The sequence below is a fragment of the Bufo bufo genome, chromosome 2 (genome assembly GCF_905171765.1).
Source record: "Bufo bufo chromosome 2, aBufBuf1.1, whole genome shotgun sequence".
NCBI classification, from domain to species: domain Eukaryota; kingdom Metazoa; phylum Chordata; class Amphibia; order Anura; family Bufonidae; genus Bufo; species Bufo bufo.
The window spans coordinates 499,925,805-499,946,580 of NC_053390.1; the positions used below are offsets into that span (position 1 = coordinate 499,925,805).

Below are 20,776 nucleotides of genomic sequence, written 5' to 3' on the forward strand. Positions count from 1 at the left end.
GCCTGAATACAAAAATGTTGTTCTCTATATAAACTTGAATAGATTCATCACAAAGTTGTGCGGTCCAAACTGTTCCCCCTAGTGCAGAGTTCCTCGCCCACAGCCCTGCATCCCTATTCGTGTGCGATCCAGCTGTAGAGTGTCTTAACATCTAGACTGACCAGGCATACATCCGGTTCACAAGACTTTTCATCTTTAAAATTCACCTGAATTAAAGATGCTTATTTTTCCTGCACCCATGACACTACTATCTTTCTCACAGGTGGTACACATACTAATGAAACCAGTTCTACAACTCTGCATACAAACGGGACAAAAACTACTAACGGTAAGTTAATAAAACAATTGCTGGGACTTTTAGCTGGATTTACACATTTCTTTCCTGCACCCATGACACTACTATCTTTCTCACAGGTGGTACACATACTAATGAAACCAGTTCTACAACTCTGCATACAAACGGGACAAAAACTACTAACGGTAAGTTAATAAAACAATTGCTGGGACTTTTAGCTGGATTTACACATTTCTTTCCTGCACCCATGACACTACTATCTTTCTCACAGGTGGTACACATACTAATGAAACCAGTTCTACAACTCTGCATACAAACGGGACAAAAACTACTAACGGTAAGTTAATAAAACAATTGCTGGGACTTTTAGCTGGATTTACACATTTCTTTCCTGCACCCATGACACTACTATCTTTCCCACAGGTGGTACACATACTAATGAAACCAGTTATACGACTCTGCACAAAAACACGACAGAAACTACTAATGGTAAGTTAATAAGACAATTGCTGGGACTTTTAGCTGGATTTACAATGGTTTCATTTGAGCAACTATAAAGGTTCGTGGACGTTAAAACTCAAAAAAACACAAAAGTTTAATGTCCAGTATTAAAAAAATCAAAGTGGTGTGTAACCTCCAAATGTGATATAATATTGAAAGTACAGGCCAGGTATCACATAAAACCCCTAGAGTAATCTGTGGCATCTAGTGTGTTTTAATTTGCCACATTGACACACCTCTCCCCTGTAGTTCACCAGGGCTAAATGTACTGCGTGACAAATTATTGTCACATTTAACGTTCTTGCCCAACATATGGATATATTTTTGGACCTCCGTATCACGAGGTTATCATCCACATGGGATCAAATTGGACCATATAGCATATGCAATAATTATGGTGCCCTAGGGATAAAGACTAGTGATAAGCGGCAGATGTCATATTCGAATTCGTGATATTTTGCCAATATTTTGTAGAATATTCGTCATATATTCGCGAATTCGTATATTCGTTATATTCTACATTCTTTTTTTTAAATGGAAAATCAGCAAGGTAATGAGCGTGTAATATGTGAATATTGCGCTCTCAATACAGCTGTGGGTCAAAAGCGAATATATAGCACAATAGAAGATAGTGCTATATATTCGTTTTTAGAATATTCGTCATTTTTTCCATCTGAACACATGATTCCTCCCTGCTTCTTGCTTGTGGGCCAATGAGTCATTGGCCCACAAGCAACTTAAGCAGGGAGGAATCATGGCCATCATAGTGCCGTGGCTCACATCAAGCCACATTAGAACGCCGACTCTCACACTAGAGAAGTGCGGCTTAGGCAGGGCTCTTCTGTTATTACTGGTGCTCTGTACTCCTGAAGAAGCGTGCGTGCAAAGCGCACAGAAACGCGTTGAGCTGTCCAGTACTAGTACTCCTTGCTAGCTGTGGCTGATAGTTGGCTGTATATGAGCCATATAAGCTGGCACATCTACTAGCGGGAGTATAGCACCATTATTTCGTCCCCAGTGGATGGCATACCCAGTGATCATAGATGGATGCACGGCCATCTCCTGGGTGATGCTCATATCCCAGTGGTGAGAGCGGTGCAGTTACGGTGCCTAGCAGTGGGTTTCTTGCCTAGATTCAGAGGCCGGTGGTCTTTATCTCTAGGGTGCAAAAATTATAGCACATTCTATATTGCCCAATTTGATCCCTATATCATGTAGATGATAACCTTGTGTTACTGCGGTCCAAAAATATATCTATCCATATGTTGGGCAGGCACGTTAAATGTGACAGTAATTATACAATTTGACAACAAAAATACCATGCAGTACATTTAGCCCAGGTGAACTACAGGGGAGAGGTGTGTCATTGTGGCAAATCAATACACACTAGATGCCACAGATTACCCTAGAGGTTTTATGTGATACCTGGCCTGTACTTTCAATATTATATCACATTTGGAGGTTACATGCCCCTTAGATTTTTTAATACTGGATACCATTAAACTTTTTGTTTTTTTTGAGTTTTAAAGTCCGTGAACATTTATATTTGCTTGAATAATTAATCTGGATGTATACCTTTTCTCACAATATTATTTGTTTATAGTGGTTTTATTTAAGCCAAAATCAGGGGTGAAGCCATATGAGAAGATAATATTAGCTATTCAATTACAGTATATTCCCACACAACAGATTTATTGGAGACAATGCATCTGCTATGTGTGAATATGCAACGTGCCGTCCCCCAGGACCGCTCGCGTCCCAGGTTTATACGTAGGATGCCAAGTGGTGTGGTGTGGCCCTTAATAGTCTCTGTGTATGTCACGGTGCTCCTAATCGGATACCGTCGCTCCCCAGGGTTAGGCTCCGAGGCAATAAAGGGGATAAGTAATGGTGAAGAATAAGTCAAGACTCTTATAAAGTTCAACAGCTTTACTTGTATCAACTTGTATCCAAACAATATTCAGGATTTCTCTTGGTTCCAGCAGCCTTTGGTATAAACTGGCAGTCAAACTTCAGTATTCTGCTTTTTCTCTCTCTCTCTCTCTCTCTCTCTGCTGTGCTAAACTTGGCTTTAGTCTGGTAGCTAGACTGTTAGGACTGTTCTGGTATCTCTGGAGTGGGGTGCTTTTGGCTGCTGACCCCCTAGTGACACTCTGTCTGTAGATCTGTAAGGAGTCATGGTGCTCTATGAGCTACTTCTCTTTTGAGACTTCTGCAGGAGGTCAAACTTTCCCCTCACTGCTACATCTTTCATGTCTTCTCAGCTCCACTACTAAGTCTAGACTGGGCCTAACTTGAACTGCAACCCCTCCCTTTGGTAGGGAACAGGCCAAAAGGGGGAGAATGGAATGGTAAGTTCCATTCTATCTAAGGCTCTCTCTGCCATATATCCGCTGCTACCTGATGGTGAACTAGGCACATTACATGTACAAAACTGTTTCATAGCAACATTATCAATGCACAGTGACAACAAAGGACCTGGAATCAATACACAGATGACATTGTGGTTAGCATTTAAAGACAGCAGCAGGGTGTAGAAATGGAAATACCTCAATGGGGTATTGCATAGCTCCTTAAAACTAGCCGCCCTCGGCTTGTGCTTAGGGCATGCTCCAGGGTTCACTTTTAAAGAGTGCTGCTTTAGAATATTTTCAGTTATCATATACATAAGCTGAAATAACAACAGCTACTCACAGGTCTCTGCCATTTTGAGTAGGGTGTCTTGTTTCCCTCTTGGTATAACCAGAGAACCAAAAGACTTCTTTAAGCAATCATTTACTCCACTACCTGGCTAGAGTCACATATGGAGCGTGGAGTGTCATGTACTGCAATCCACCCACGAATACTGCAAATAGGAGGGTGGCTTCATCCTGTAAAGGCTTTCTAAACTGACACAGGGAAAAGTGGCACCATTAGTATTAGGTGTCCTCAGAGGCAATCCATATGAGCAAAAAAGCAAGGACGCTGCATAACATGTGCATAAGAGATCACATTGCCATACCAATAAAAATGCTCTATACAATGGGCTAAAGTGCTTGAACGTTGCTAAACAGTAAACTTGAGTGCAAAAACATAGTGCAAAAATATGTAAGACTCCTGACCCATGGATGGTAAATGGTATGGGCTTGAAAAAACACAGGCAGGGCTCCCACTATTGAGCTTGTAGTACAAAGTTACAAATCAATGCAATGTCATTGGAATTTTAGTGAGAACATTCAAGCCAGGTGGGGTTCCCACTTGACATGCGCAACTTGGAGGCATTTTTATTAGCAGCTGGGTGGAGTCCTAATGAGCCATGACCCTCTGGGTGAAGACCAAACAATGGCAAACAAAAACAAACACAGGCCAACAAGTTCTCACTTCTCACCCTTCAGACTCAGTCCATTTTGTGGCATCAAATGTCTCTAGATTCTTCTGATAGTGGAAGGAGTAGCCCCTTAGAGGAGGAACTGTAAATTCTCCTAGCTGCTGGAGCTGCTGAAAGACATCAGAGGTCTGTCCTGCCTCTTGATGGCAAAGGATGCAGCTTGGGTAGAGCTCCACTGCCCTCTAGTGGATGATTCTGGTTTGAGCAGGGCTGCTGTGTTGGCGATAGCAGCTGAGACTTTCTGCTTAATGGTGCTGGAACCTCCAGCCGGGGCAGGAGGACTGAGGATCTCCGGCTGCAGCAGTTGTTGTAGCTGGGCCTCAGCTGGGGGTCTAGGGGGTCCTCCTGATGTAGCGGACACCATCTTCCAAGGCAGCTGGTAGTGTACCACAGTTGGGTGGTATGAAAAGGTGGTGGTCACCTGTGAGCCCAGTTGAAACGTGGGTGGCAGAGGCAGGCCCGGGATCAAAAGCTCCGGCTGGGGCTGTGGCTTTTCTAGCCAACGGAGGATTCCCTTCACGGTCTCCTGCAGGCAGCGTACTCGGGATGGTGCTGCTGGATCCTCCTGGAGGTCTCCGGTACCGGTGCTGGAACCAGGGGCTTGTCAAGCAGGGTCACCCTGTGAGAGGGGGAAACAACTCTCATTGTCTGAACACTCTTTGTGTAAATCAAGTTAAATGACCTGGACGGACATTCTGATATTTGGCCACAAAATGCTGCTGTTGCCTAAACACAGCTAACAGACTGCATATTTTCCATATTCATGAGATGTACAGTTACAAAATCTGGAGAGGAAGAGAGAGAGCAGCCATCTTGGGGGGAGAGCTTGGAAGAGGATCCAGGAGTTGTGTTTTGAGGAGAATCTATCGCCATCCATGTGTGGGACCAGAACTACAGCCCAGTGAAGCTGATCGTTTCCAAGGCCCTTATCCTATCCAGAGGAATGAGGATTGCTTCCAGGAACGCTGATGAAAGCTGAGAAGGAAAGCAACATACACTGCGGTACTGCATATTTGTTGGAGGAGCTTTTGTTCGGTTCACAGTCACCAGCGGATGCAGAGCAGACCCAGGTCGGTAAGACTGATCACAGACAAAGATTAAATAGATATTTTTTTATCTGCAAGGTATTTGTGAGTGAGTGACACCCTGTAACGGTATGAGTGGAGGCCTAGCCACTAGCCAGTGGCCACAATACAGTCTGTGTGGGCCTGACACACACGGGCTTGCAAATGTGATTATATCACAGAAAAATATTAAATATAATTTTTTTTTATCTGCGAGGTATTTGTGAGTGAGTGACACCCTGTAACGGTATGAGTGGAGGCCTAGCCTGTGGCCACAATACAGTCTGTGTGGGCCTGACACACACTGGCTTACAACTGTGATTATATCACAGAAAAAGATTAAATATAATTTTTTTTTATCTGCAAGGTATTTGTGAGTGAGTGACACCCTGTAACGGTATGAGTGGAGGCCTAGCCACTAGCCAGTGGCCACAATACAGTCTGTGTGGGCCTGACACACACGGGCTTGCAAATGTGATTATATCACAGAAAAAGATTAAATAGAATTTTTTTTTTATCTGCAAGGTATTTTCTGTCACACCCTGTATGAATGGTGTGCACACAGTACTGTCTGTGACTGAGCCTGCAGCCTCTCACACACGGGCAGGCAACTGCAATATATATATATATATATATATATATATATATAAATAAAAAAAAGCAGACTGATGTACCAGCCCTTAAAAGGGCTTTTTGGGGTGTTGTCAGGACGCTGTCCTTACAGCAGATGAGTCTGTGGACACAGAACACTGCCCTAGCTAACGCTTTCCCTATTGAATCAGCAGCAGCAGCACTGTCCCTCCTCTCACTGAGAATGCAGCTTCCGAATGAATCTAAAATGGATGCTGTCCAGGAGGTGGGAGTGTCTGGGAGGGAGGGTCTGCTGCTGATTGGCTGGAATGTGTCTGCTGACTGTGAGGTACAGGGTCAAAGTTTACTCAATGATGATGCATAGGGGGCGGACCGAACATCGCATATGTTCGCCCGCCGCGTCAAAAGCGAACAAGCTATGTTTGCCGGGAACTATTCGCCGGCGAACTATTCGGGACATCTCTAATTCTGACTAGAATTCAAGTTACATACAGGGGTGTAGCCATGGGGGCAGCGGCTGCTTTGAGGCCCAAATTCAGAAGGGGCCTGTAACGGCTACCCAGGTAGTGAGAGGGTATCAGCCGTTGGGGACGTCCTTTTCCCCGGCAAGCTGCTGTGTAAAAGTAAAGCTGGTATAATCCCATCCACGAGTTCCAGAGGTAGAGTCAGGTTCAGCTGTAAAAAGAGCAGAGTAACAATCCAATATAATTCCCTTTCAAGAACGAGACGAGGCTATGTTTTGAAGGGTCAAGAAGAACTGAGGTGCTGGCACACCCAGCCTGGTTTTTATTACAGTAAGGTACAAACAGAACACACCCAGGGGGAGGTTGAAAATAACCAATCACCTACATGTGAAAATAACCAATCACATACATGGTACAACCCTCACGTCTCCTCCCCTCAGATAAACATGTAACATAATTAAAACGTACACCCTTTTACTCAAGTTTTGGATGTACCCCAAAGTCTCATTCAGGGGAACAACATATCCAAATTCCAGCTCATTCGGTTGAGGGGTTTGGGAGTTACGGGTCTTTGAAGTTTTGACCGACCGCACAGATTCTCTAGCCGAAAAGGGTTCCATAAGCTTTGGCGCTGCGGTTGGTCTCCGTTCGTGTATTAAAACCCCACAAAATCCTTGCCATCCACGGCTATCTTGGTGTTCGCCGGAATCCCCATATCAAGTTAAGTATAACTACCGAACGGCCATTTGTTCGGTAGTTCCAGCACGAAGTTCTGGGTGCATGGAGGTCTCAGCGGTGTTCGCCTGTTTGCGTATCCGTTTTTAGTTCCACGCGTTCACGGGCAAACACCGCTGTTCGTGCGCAAAATGGCCGCGAACACGTGCAAAGTCCCGAAATGGCGGCCACCTATTCAGAGCACAAAGAATTCGTGTGGAATCATACGAACGGCTGCATTCTCCGGTAATGGCATTTCTCATGTCCTATATATTCAAATAAGTCCAACTGCGTTCGGTTATATTAACAGTCCAGACATGCAGCATAGTCCTGTTACAGGGCCCACCCAGGAGAAGAACTAAAAGATTTTGTCAGGGCCCCCTCAACATTATTATAAACTGACAATTTACAGTGACAGTATATACAGTGACATGACATACAGCATACAGTTGCAAGAAAAAGTATGTGAACCCTTTGGAATGATATGGATTTCTGCACAAATTGGTCATAAAATGTGATCTGATCTTCATCTAAGTCACAACAATAGACAATCACAGTCTGCTTAAACTAATAACACACAAAGAATTTAATGTTACCATGTTTTCATTGAACACACCATGTAAACATTCACAGTGCAGGTGGAAAAAATATTTGAACCCCTAGACTAATGGCATCTCCAAGAGCTAATTGGAGTGAGGTGTCAGCCAACTGGAGTCCAATCAGTGAGATGAGATTGGAGGTGTTGGTTACAGCTGACCTGCCCTATAAAAAACACACACCAGTTCTGGGTTTGCTTTTCACAAGAAGCATTGCCTGATGTGAATGATGCCTCGCACAAAAGAGCTCTCAGAAGACCTATGATTAAGAATTGTTGACTTGCATAAAGCTGGAAAGGGTTATAAAAGTATCTCCAAAAGCTTTGCTGTTCATCAGTCCATGGTAAGACAAATTGTCTATAAATGGAGAAAGTTCAGCACTGCTGCTACTCTCCCTAGGAGTGGCCATCCTGTAAAGATGACTGCAAGAGCACAGCGCAGACTGCTCAATGAGGTGAAGAAGAATCCTAGAGTGTCAGCTAAAGACTTACAAAAGTCGCTGGCATATGCTAACATCCCTGTTAGCGAATCTATGATATGTAAAACACTAAACAAGAATGGGCTTCATGGGAGGATACCACAGAGGAAGCCACTGCTGTCCAAAAAAAACATTGCTGCACGTTTACAATTTGCACAAGAGCACCTGGATGTTCCACAGCAGTACTGGCAAAATATTCTGTGGACAGATGAAACCAAAGTTGAGTTGTTTGGAAGAAACACAAAACACTATGTGTGGAGAAAAAGAGGCACAGCACACCAACATCAAAACCTCATCCCAACTGTGAAGTATGGTGGTGGGGACATCATGGTTTGGGGCTGCTTTGCTGCATCAGGGCCTGGACGGATTGCTATCATCGAAGGAAAAATGAATTCCCAAGTTTATCAAGACATTTTGCAGGAGAACTTAAGGCCATCTGTCCACCAGCTGAAGCTCAACAGAAGATGTGTGTTGCAACAGGACAACGACCCAAAGCATAGAAGTAACTCATCAACAGAATGGCTTAAACAGAAGAAAATACGCCTTCTGGAGTGGCCCAGTCAGAGTCCTGACCTCAACCCGATTGAGATGCTGTGGCATGACCTCAAGAAAGCGATTCACACCAGACATCCCAAGAATATTGCTGAACTGAAACAGTTCTGTAAAGAGGAATGGTCAAGAATTACTCCTGACCTTTGTGCACGTCTGATCTGCAACTACAGGAAACGTTTGGTTGAAGTTATTGCTGCCAAAGGAGGTTCAACCAGTTATTAAATCCAAGGGTTCACATACTTTTTCCACCTGCACTGTGAATGTTTACATGGTGTGTTCAATAAAAACATGGTAACATTTAATTCTTTGTGTGTTATTAGTTTAAGCAGACTGTGATTGTCTATTGTTGTGACTTAGATGAAGATCAGATCACATTTTATTACCAATTTGTGAAGAAATCCATATCATTCCAAAGGGTTCACATACTTATTTTTGCAACTGTATATGTGTAGGAAACGGACGGAGCGGCTGCGGGGTCTCGTCTGAGAGAGCGATCTTCCCTAGCCGCAGGAGTGGGGGTTGCACGGAAGGAGAAGGTTGAGAAGAAGTTGGTAGGGGGGAGGGCCCATTCTAAAATTTGCTGTGGGGCCCCATCATTTCTAGTTACACCACTGGTTACAAATAAACATGTGATGTTCACATCCCCGTTATGTATATAAATTTAAAAATGAATATGGATGCAAGCTTTAGAATATGAATACAGAGAAAAAACAAGTAATACTCTATGGGGGCAAAAGTAGACATCCCTCCTAATTATTGAGTTCATGTATTTAGCTATACCCATTGCTAAATTTGGTAATAGTATGGTTCATACTGAAGAGCTAAGTGACTTTAACCATGATACTATCATAGGATACCACCAATGCCACAAAACAGTTTGTAAAATTTCTGACCTACTAGATCTGGCTTGATCAACTGTAAGTGATATAAATTATGAAGTGAAAAACTCTAGGAGTAACAGCTGAGCCATAAGTGGTAGACTATAGTACTGCTGAAGTTCTGAAGCATGTAGAGTATAAAAATTGCCTGTAATCTGTGGATCAGTAACTATAGTGCTCCTTCTGCAAATAACAGCATAGAAACTGTGCATTGGGAGCTTCATGAAATGGGTATCCGTGGTCCAGCGGCTGCACCCAAGCCTAACGTCACATGCACAATGTCAAATGTTGGCTGGAGTGGTGTAAGGTTTGCTGGCATTAGACTCTGGAGCAGTGGAAACATGTTATCTGGAGTGATGACTCTGGCACTCTGTTGGATGAATTTGGGTTTTGCAGGTACCTGGAAAACGATACCAACTGGAATGTATAGAGCTTACTATAAAATTTGTTAGCGGAGGGATAATGGTATGAGCTTGTTTTTCTGGATGTGGCCCCTATTTGCAGTAAAGGGCCATGTTAATGCTACAGAATACAAAGACATTTTATGCAAAAGTATACTCCAACTTTGTGGCAACAGTTTGGGGAAGGCCCATGCCAGCATGACTGTGCCCAAGTGCACAAAGCAAGAATAAGACATGGATAGAGTTGAGCGAACACCTGGATGTTCTGGTTCGAGAAGTTCGGCCGAACTTCCCGGAAATGTTCGGGTTCGGGATCCGAACTCGACCCGAACTTCGCCCCGAACCCCATTGAAGTCAATGGGGACCCGAACTTTTTCGGCACTAAAAAGGCTGTAAAATAGCCCAGGAAAGGGCTAGAGGGCTGCAAAAGGCAGTAAAATGTAGGTAAATCCCCTGCAAACAAATGTGGATAGGGAAATGAATTAAAATAAAAATAAAATAAATTAAAATTAACCAATATCAATTGGAGAGAGGTCTCATGGCAGAGAATCAGGCTTCATGTCATAGCAGAGAATCAGGCTTCACGTCACCCACCACTGGAAAAGGCCATTGTCAGATATTTAGGCCCCGGCACCCAGACAGAGGAGAGAGGTCCCATAGCAGAGAATCAGGCTTCATGTCATAGCAGAGAATCAGGCTTCACGTCACCCACCACTAAAACAGGCCATTGTCAGATATTTAGGCCCCAGCACCCAGACAGAGGAGAGAGGTCCCATAGCAGAGAATCAGGCTTCAAGTCATAGCAGAGAATCAGGCTTCATGTCATAGCAGAAAATCAGGCTTCATGTCATAGCAGAGAATCAGGCTTCACGTCACCCAACACTGGAACAGGCCATTGTCAGATATTTAGGCCCCGGCACACAGACAGAGGAGAGAGGTCCCATAGATGAGAATCAGGCTTCATGTCATAGCAGAGAATCAGGCTTCACGTCACCCACCACTGGAACAGGCCATTGTCAGATATTTAGGCCCCGGCACCCAGACAGAGGAGAGAGGTCCCATAGCAGAGAATCAGGCTTCATGTCATAGCAGAGAATCAGGCTTCAAGTCATAGCAGAGAATCAGGCTTCAAGTCATAGCAGAGAATCAGGCTTCAAGTCATAGCAGAGAATCAGGCTTCAAGTCATAGCAAAGAATCAGGCTTCAAGTCATAGCAGAGAATCAGGCTTCAAGTCATAGCAGAGAATCAGGCTTCATGTCATAGCAGAGAATCAGGCTTCATGTCATAGCAGAGAATCAGGCTTCATGTCATAGCAGAGAATCAGGCTTCACGTCACCCACCACTGGAACAGGCCATTGTCAGATATTTAGGCCCCGGCACCCAGACAGAGGAGAGAGGTCCCATAGCAGAGAATCAGGCTTCATGGCATAGCAGAGAATCAGGCTTCACGTCACCCACCACTGGAACAGGCCATTGTCAGATATTTAGACCCCGGCACCCAGACAGAGGAGAGAGGTCCCATAGCAGAGAATCAGGCTTCATGTCATAGCAGAGAATCAGGCTTCAAGTCATAGCAGAGAATCAGGCTTCATGTCATAGCAGAGAATCAGGCTTCACGTCACCCAACACTGGAACAGGCCATAGTCAGATATTTAGGCCCCGGCACCCAGACAGAGGAGAGAGGTCCCATAGCAGAGAATCAGGCTTCACGCCACCCACCACTGGAACAGGCCATTGTCAGATATTTTTAGGCCCCGGCACCCAGACAGAGGAGAGAGGTCCCATAGCAGAGAATCAGGCTTCATGTCATAGCAGAGAATCAGGCTTCATGTCACCCAACACTGGAACAGGCCACTGTCAGATATTTTTAGGCCCCGGCACCCAGACAGAGGAGAGGTTCATTCAACTTTGGGTTGCCCCACAATATAATGGTAAAATGAAAAAAAAAAAAAGTATTGAATGAGGAAGTGCCCTGGAGTACAATTCATTTTTATGAACGTCAGCTTGTCCACATTGGCTGTAGACAGGCGGCTGCGTTTGTCTGTAATGACGCCCCCTGCCGTGCTGAATACACGTTCAGACAAAACGCTGGCCGCCGGGCAGGCCAGCACCTCCAAGGCATAAAAGGCTAGCTCTGGCCACGTGGACAATTTGGAGACCCAGAAGTTGAATCGGGCCGAACCATCAGTCAGTACGTGGAGGGGTGTGCACACGTACTGTTCCACCATGTTAGTGAAATGTTGCCTCCTGCTAACACGTTCCGTATCAGGTGGTGGTGCAGTTAGCTGTGGCGTGGTGACAAAACTTTTCCACATCTCTGCCATGCTAACCCTGCCCTCAGAGGAGCTGGCCGTGACACAGCTGCGTTGGCGACCTCTTGCTCCTCCTCTGCCTTCGCCTTGGGCTTCCCCTTGTTCCCCTGTGACATTTGGGAATGCTCTCAGTAGCGCGTTTACCAACGTGCGCTTGTACTCGCGCATCTTCCTATCACGCTCCAGTGCAGGAAGTAAGGTGGGCACATTGTCTTTGTACCGGGGATCCAGCAGGGTGGCAACCCAGTAGTCTGCATACGTTAAAATGTGGGCAACTCTGCTGTCATTGCGCAGGCACTGCAGCATGTAGTCGCTCATGTGTGCCAGGCTGCCCAGAGGTAAGGACAAGCTGTCCTCTGTGGGAGGCGTATCGTCATCGTCCTGCGTTTCCCCCCAGCCACGCACCAGTGATGGGCCCGAGCTGCGCTGGGTGCCACCCCGCTGTGAACATGCTTCATCCTCATCCTCATCCTCATCCTCGTCCTCCAGTAGTGGGCCCTGTCTGGCCACATTTGTACCTGGCCTCTGCTGTTGCAAAAAAAACTCCCTCTGAGTCACTTCTAAGAGACTGGCCTGAAAGTGCTAAAAATGACCCCTCTACCTCCTCCTCCTCCTCCTGGGCCACCTCCTCTTCCATCATCGCCCTAAGTGTTTTCTCAAGGAGACATAGAAGTGGTATTGTAACGCTGATAACGGCGTCATCGCCACTGGCCATGTTGGTGGAGTACTCGAAACAGCGCAACAGGGCACACAGGTCTCGCTTGGAGGCCCAGTCATTGGTGGTGAAGTGGTGCTGTTCCGCAATGCGACTGACCCGTGCGTGCTGCAGCTGAAACTCCACTATGGCCTGCTGCTGCTCGCACAGTCTGTCCAGCATGTGCAAGGTGGAGTTCCACCTGGTGGGCATGTCGCATTTGAGGCGGTGAGCGGGAAGGCCGAAGTTACGCTGTAGCGCAGACAGGCGAGCAGCGGCAGGATGTTAACGCCGGAAGCGCGCACAGACGGCCCGCACTTTATGCAGCAGCTCTGACATGTCGGGGTAGTTGTGAATGAACGTCAAACCGGCTAGTCCCAGAGCTGCAACGAGATTTCGCCCATTATCGCACACCACCAGGCCGGGCTTGAGGCTCACCGGCAGCAACCACTCGTCGGTCTGTTGTTCTATACCCCACCACAACTCCTGTGCGGTGTGGGGCCTGTCCCCCAAACATGAGTTTCAGAATGGCCTGCCGACGTTTACCCCGGGCTGTGCTGAAGTTGGTGGTGAAGGTGTGTGGCTGACTGGATGAGCAGGTGGAAGAAGAGGAGGAGGAAGCCGAGTAGGAGGAGGAGGCAACAGGAGGCAAAGAATGTTGCCCAGCGATCCTTGGCGGCGGAAGGACGTGCGCCAAACAGCTCTCCGCCTGGGGCCCAGCCACCACTACATTTACCCAGTGTGCAGTTAGGGAGATATAGCTTCCCTGGCCGTGCTTACTAGTACACGTATCTGTGGTTAGGTGGACCTTGCCACAGATGGCGTTGCGCAGTGCACACTTGATTTTATTGGATACTTGGTTGTGCAGGGAAGGCACGGCTCTCTTGGAGAAGTAGTGGCGGCTGGGAACAACATACTGTGGGACAGCAAGCGACATGAGCTGTTTGAAGCTGTCTGTGTCCACCAGCCTGAATGACAGCATTTCATAGGCCAGTAGTTTAGAAATGCTGGCATTCAGGGCCAGGGATCGAGGGTGGCTAGGTGGGAATTTACGCTTTCTCTTAAATGTTTGTGAGATGGAGAGCTGAACGCTGCCGTGTGACATGGTTGAGATGCTTGGTGACGGAGGTGGTGGTGTTGGTGGTACATCCTCTGTTTGCTGGGCGGCAGGTGCCAACGTTCCTCCAGAGGCAGAGGAAGAGGCCGAGGCGGCGGCAGCAGCAGCAGAAGAGGCCGAGGCGGCAGCAGCAGAAGAGGTAGCAGGGGGAGCCTGAGTGACTTCCTTGTTTTTAAGGTGTTTACTCCACTGCAGTTCATGCTTTGCATGCAGGTGCCTGGTCATGCAGGTTGTGCTAAGGTTCAGAACGTTAATGCCTCGCTTCAGGCTCTGATGGCACAGCGTGCAAACCACTCGGGTCTTGTCGTCAGCACATTGTTTGAAGAACTGCCACGCCAGGGAACTCCTTGAAGCTGCCTTTGGGGTGCTCGGTCCCAGATTGCGGTGGCCAGTAGCAGGCGGACTCTCTTGACGGCGGGTGTTCTGCTTTTGCCCACTGCTCCCTCTTTTGCTACGCTGTTGGCTCGGTCTCACCACTGCCTCTTCCTCCGAATTCTGAAAGTCAGTGGCACGACCTTCATTCCATGTGGGGTCTAGGACCTCATCGTCCCCTGCATCGTCATCCACCCAGTCTTCCTCCCTGACCTCCTGTTCAGTCTGCACACTGCAGAAAGACGCAGCAGTTGGCACCTGTGTTTCGTCCTCATCAGAGACATGCTGAGGTGGTATTCCCATGTCCTCATCAGGAAACATGAGTGGTTGTGCGTTAGTGCATTCTATCTCTTCCACCCCTGGGGAAGGGCTAGGTGGATGCCCTTGGGAAACCCTGCCAGCAGAGTCTTCAAACAGCATAAGAGACTGCTGCATAACTTGAGGCTTAGACAGTTTCCCTGATATGCATGGGGGTGATGTGACAGACTGATGGGCTTGGTTTTCAGGCGCCATCTGTGCGCTTTCTGCAGAAGACTGGGTGGGAGATAATGTGAACGTGCTGGATCCACTGTCGGCCACCCAATTGACTAATGCCTGTACCTGCTCAGGGCTTACCATCCTTAGAACGGCATTGGGCCCCACCAAATATCGCTGTAAATTCTGGTGGCTACTGGGACCTGAGGTAGTTGGTTCACTAGGACTTGTGGCTGTGGCAGAACGGCTACGTCCTCTCCCAGCAACAGAGGGTCCACTAACACCACCACGACCATGTCCGCGTCCGCGTCCCTTACTAGATGTTTTCCTCATTGTTACCGTTCACCACAATTTTAAAAAAATTATTTGGCCCAATGTATTGAATTCAAATTCAGGCCTTTTTTTACAGGCACCTAACACTATCTGGCTATCTATTTAGGTACCGTATTACACTAATACAGGCACAGCAGTAACGACAGATTTAGCTGAATATAAATTGTAGGCCTAGTATTTAGGAGCTGGATGACAGGTATCCCTTTTACGGACAGAATTAGACTTGGAAATGCACGGTAGATTGTGAAGTTATTGGATGACCCTATCCGCACCTTCAATCTAATATACCCTTTTATGGATAGATTTAAACTTGGCCTGATAGAGTAGAATTCAATAATTTAGAGAATTGCTAAGTTGGGAATTGTATTTCAACCCAGAACAAAAACTGTGCTTTGGCAGACACTAAATAGATTGACCAGCCACAGCAGTAACAACAGATTTAGCTGAATATAAATTGTAGGCCTAGTATTTAGGCGCTGGATGACAGGTATCCCTTTTACGGACAGAATTAGACTTGGAAATGCACGGTAGCGTGTGAAGTTATTGAGGATGACCCTATCCGCACCTTCAATCTAATATACCCTTTTATGGATAGATTTAAACTTGGCCTGATAGAGCAGAAACCACTCATTTAGGGAATTGCTAAGTTGGGAATTGTATTCAATCCAGAACAAAAACTGTGCTTCGGCAGACAGCAGACAGTATTACAATTGGCTAGCCACAGCTGAAACACCAGATTTAGGGTACTGCTATTTTGGCAATTGTATTTTACCCCTGAATAAAATAGCAAGCACAGCAAAGCCCCTGATGTAGGATATAGCAAAAAACAACAACACACTATTGATGGTTAAAAATGGACTTGGTGGCAGCTTGTGCTGGCGCACCACAAGACACAAAATGGCCGCCGATCACCCCAGAAAAAAGTGACTGAAAAATGCTCTGGGCAGCCTTAAAACAGTGAGCAATTGAATAGCAGAGGTTGTATGATACACAGCTGTATATCGATCACTTCAGTAAATAAATCCCTGCCTAATCTCGCCCTAACAGCAGCAGCTGCATCCTCTCCCTACACTGATCAGAGCAGAGTGACGTGCGGCGCTACGTGACTCCAGCTTAAATAGAGGCTGGGTCACATGCTGCACTGGCCAATCACAGCCATGCCAATAGTAGGCATGGGTGTGATGGCCTCTTGGTGCAAGTAGTATGACGCTTGTTCTTGGCCTTTCAAAAAGCGCCAAGAAAGCGCCGAACACTGAACCCGAACCCGGACTTTTACGAAAACTATACAGTTCGGGTTCGCTCATCCCTAGACATGGATTGTCGAGTTTGATGTGTAGGAGCTTGGGTGACCTGCACACAGCCGTGTTTTACAGTCTAGAGTCAGGATCAGAGTCCAGTTCTAACAGTTCAGGGTACTACCAAGCAGAGTACTACTAACCAGAGGTGTATCGAGGCTTTCCTGTACCTGGGGCAAGGATTCAGGATTGCGCCCCCACCTAGTACACGTGCTAACGAAATTTACATTAAAGGGTAACTGTCATATTTTTTTTATTTGCTTGTTCATTCAAATTAGGCATGTATATCTGAGTTAGTCTGTCAATGATTGTCAAAAGATCTGTAATTACCTTATAATACCAGCTTTCATTAATGTCCTCTCTCCCCTTTTCACTGCTCTTTTAAAAGACCGTTGCTAGGGCTTGTCTGTCTTCCTTTTAGTATAAACAGAAGACAGAGGGGCGGTCTTCCACACTGCATGCCTGCATTAGGCTTCACAGTGAGGAGGCGTGTCTCTCAGTAATCCAATCTGATTGGCTGGCAGGGAGCTGCTGACTACAGCAAGTGTGTATGGGAAGTCAGGGAAAGCAGTTTTGGCCTCAGAGAACTGGCAGAGGAGCCATCTTGAGAAGGTCCTCATATTGTAAATATTTAAAGGGATTCTGTCACCAGATTTAGCCCTATTAAGCTAGCTGACATTAGCGATGTGCTAATGTCAGCTAAACCTAACTAGCCTATTCCTACTTTTATCTATGCTTCGCTACGCCAGAAATCTAACTTTTATAATATGCTAATTAGCCTCTAGGAGCAGGGGGGTTGTTGTTCCTGCTCCTAGAGGCTCCGTTCTCCCACCTTTGTCGCCTCCCTCCAAGTCCTGATTGACAGGGCCAGGCACTGCTCACATCTGTCTGCCAGCCCTGTGCTCTGGTAAAATCTCATGGCGTTCAGTATTTAGCGCAGGCGCGGTAAGGAAGCTAGTAGCCTGCGAGCGTCTTTTCCTCACCTCACCTGCGCCGAATGCTGAGCGGCGCGATGACAAAGGTGGGAGAACGGAGGCTCTAGGAGCAGGAACAACGCCCCCCCGCTCCTAGAGGCTAATTAGCATATTATAAAAGTTAGAATTCTGGCATAACGGGGGCATAGATATCAGTTGGAATAGGCTAGTTAGGTTTAGCTGACATTAGCACATTGCTAATGTCAGCTAGCTTAATAGGGTTAAATCTGGTGACAGAAACCCTTTAAACAGCCGTAACGAAGGGAAAACCTCAAGCAAAACAGTGGTATGTGAAGAAATTAAAGCTTTCTTTATGTCTAATGCTGCTGCAGCAGTAACATATGCTAAAAAAAATTTTTTTTATGAAAACATGACAGTTACCCTTTAAAAGGGTATTCCAAGATTAAACTATTATATTACATCCTTCCTCCCTTGGTAAGCTCTGCAAGTTTATAATTGACATTTATTAAAAGTTTTGTACAGGGCTTGAAAATCCCCTCTCTGGTCACATGGTACATTCTCTCCACTTCCTCCTTGCTCCTAGAACACCTGCCTTCAACGTGTCAGTCAGTAGTGAGACACATTCATGCCCTGCCCCCTGCTTCCCTTCATCTCTGCTCCAAGTGCCATTTAGCAGTGTTTCAGCCCCGCAACCTCCATCAAGGCAGATTAGCCTGCAATGAACGTCTGTGGTTGTCTGCACAGATATGGCTTACCCCAGGAGAGCTGAGAGCTTTTATCTCTGACAGTGCCTGCTTGTGGTGCAGGCGCACAAATAAAGGAGGAAAGAGGAGGTAATGATCCAATTAGAGCCTCACAGATTGCAACAGACTGCATCAGAGAGCAGTGGGTTTTTGCAGGTTAGTGCTGTATATGGAGGAGGGACATGCAGCGTTGGACTGGCTCACCGGGAAGCCGGTGAAATGCCCAGTGGGCCCCTTGCCTGCCTGCTTGTACTACAGCCAGAGCCACCAGCAGGGCAGTTACTATACTTTCAGGCGCCTGGCTGTTATCAGGTGCTGGACTGCAGCACTGGCACACATCATTTTACTTTGGTGAAAGGGACAGCACAATACCTTGCAGCGCTTGTTCCTTTCTCCAAAGTAAACTTCACCGACCCGACATGAGCAGACAGCTCCCCCCCTCCTCTCTGCAGTGTGAAGTTCCATCATGTGTGAGGAGGGGGTGGAGCCAGAGGAGCCGAGGCAGCAGCAGGAGATAATGGAGACGCTGCTCTCTCTGACCTCCTGTGTCACTGTGCCTCCAGTATAAAGTTCAGTTCTCTTCCCTCACTAGTCCCACTACTCCACACAGCAGCACTGGGGTAAGTTACTGTGGGAGGGAACTGGGAAGTAAGGAGAGTCCTGAAGCTGCTGCCCCTGCACATCTTGTGTCCCCCTGTTGTTCCAGCCCCTCACAGACCTTTGCCCACCAACTATCTCACCTATACTTTATACAGAGCAAGAAGTTATGTCTCCCAGTGTCCCCCTCTTCCCTCTCATCAGTGGCATGTCACACTTTCCCAGCCCCTCACCCCCACATAATATGTAATGTCTCTTTATTTTATATTAGTACTGGAGCATTATAAGAGAAGCAGCTGATATCAGTCACATATGATGTAATGTCTCTGGAGGTTACCGTATTTTTCGCCCCATAAGATGCACTTTTCCCCCCCCAAAAAATGGGGGGAAAATGCCCCTGTGTCTTATGGGGCGAATGCTGACATTTTTACATTGCAAGCTGCAATGTATGAGCGAGCGGGGAGGGACTGGGAGGAGGAGCTGGGGCCGGCAATTGCGGCGGGGCGGTGCCATCCACAGATGTCCCCCATAAAACTGTCATCCACAGATTCCCCCCCCCCCACCGCTCCAGTGCTGCACTATACAAATATAAAATGTCTCATTCAATTAAACGTGATTACACATGCCCCCCCCACTCCTAATATTACCGTACACCCTAACAGCTTCTGTAGAATGCAGGCAGGCAGGCTGGGCGGGGCGGCAGCGTAACTCCCTGATGTCACGTGCCTGCGCCGCCTACTTTATGAATGAAGCAGGCGGCACAGGCACGTGACGTCAGTGAGTTACGCTGCCGCCCGGCCTGCCTGCGTTGTACAGAAGCTGTTAGGGTGTACGGTAATATTAGAAGTGAGGGGGCAAGTTTAATTACTTTTAATTGAATGAGACATTTTATATTTGTATACTGCAGCACTGGAGCGGTGGGGGGGGAATCTGTGGATGACAGTTTTATGGGGGACATCTGTGGATGGCACTGTTAAGGGGTGGGGGGTCTGTGGATGGCACTATTATAGGGTGGGGAGTCTGTGGATGGCACTGTTATGGGGTGGGGGGTCTATGGATGGCAAATATATAACAGTGCCATCCACAGATCCCTGATAACTGTGCCATCCACAGATCCCCGATAACAGTGCCATCCACAGATCCCCCATAACAGTGCAATCCACAGATCCCCAATAACAGTGCCATCCACAGATCCCCATAACAGTGTCAGCCACAGATCCCCCATAACAGTGTCAGCCACAGATCCCCCCTGTAACAGTATCCTTCACAGATCCCCCCCCCATAACAATGTGTCATCCACAGATCCCCCATAACAGTGCGTCATCCACAGATCCCCCCATAACAGTGCGTCATCCACAGATCCCCCATAACAGTGCCATCCCCAGATCCCCCCATAACAGTGTCCTTCACAGATCCCCCCATAACAGTGTCCTTCACAGATCCCCAGTAATAGTGCCATCCACAGACCACCATTAGTTCCGAACCCACCAAAAGCACACCTTTTGGTTCAAAAAAATTTTTTTTCTTATTTTCCTCCCCAAAAACCTAGGTGCGTCTTATGGGCCGGTGCGTCTTATAGGGCGAAAAATACGGTATAACAGTACTAGAGCGTTATAAGAGGAGCGGCTGATATCAGTCACATGTGATGCAAATGTCTCTGGAGGTTATATCAGCACTGGAGCGTTATAAAAGCAGCGGCTGATATCAGTCACATATGATGTAATGTCTCTGGAGGTTATATCAGTGCTGGAGCGTTATAAGAGGAGCGGCTGATATCAGTCACATATGATGTAATGTCTCTGGAGGTTATATCAGTACTGGAGCGTTATAAGAGGAGCGGCTGATATCAGTCACATATGACTGTGGATAGGTCATCAGTAGCTGATTGGTGGGGGTCTGACACCCGGGACTAGGGATCGACCGATATAGATTTTTTTAGAGCCGATAACCTGTGAACTTTCAGGCCGATAGCTGATCATTTATACCAATATTCTGTGCATTT

General features: G+C 46.8%; 1 protein-coding gene across 3 annotated transcripts in view; it reads left to right on the top strand.

Moving 5' to 3' along the window:
• LOC120989600 (cell wall protein SED1-like) overlaps positions 1 to 20,776 on the top strand; it is a 353,322-nt gene that overhangs the window by 255,478 nt on the left and 77,068 nt on the right. Inside the window, exons 4-7 of one of the 3 annotated variants that reach the window (XM_040417805.1) lie at positions 263 to 328; positions 415 to 480; positions 567 to 632; positions 719 to 784. In XM_040417805.1, the coding sequence (XP_040273739.1) occupies positions 263 to 328; positions 415 to 480; positions 567 to 632; positions 719 to 784 (264 nt within the window). The remainder of the gene's footprint in view (positions 1 to 262; positions 329 to 414; positions 481 to 566; positions 633 to 718; positions 785 to 20,776) is intronic. The other 2 variants (XM_040417806.1, XM_040417807.1) reach the window with 2 other exon arrangements.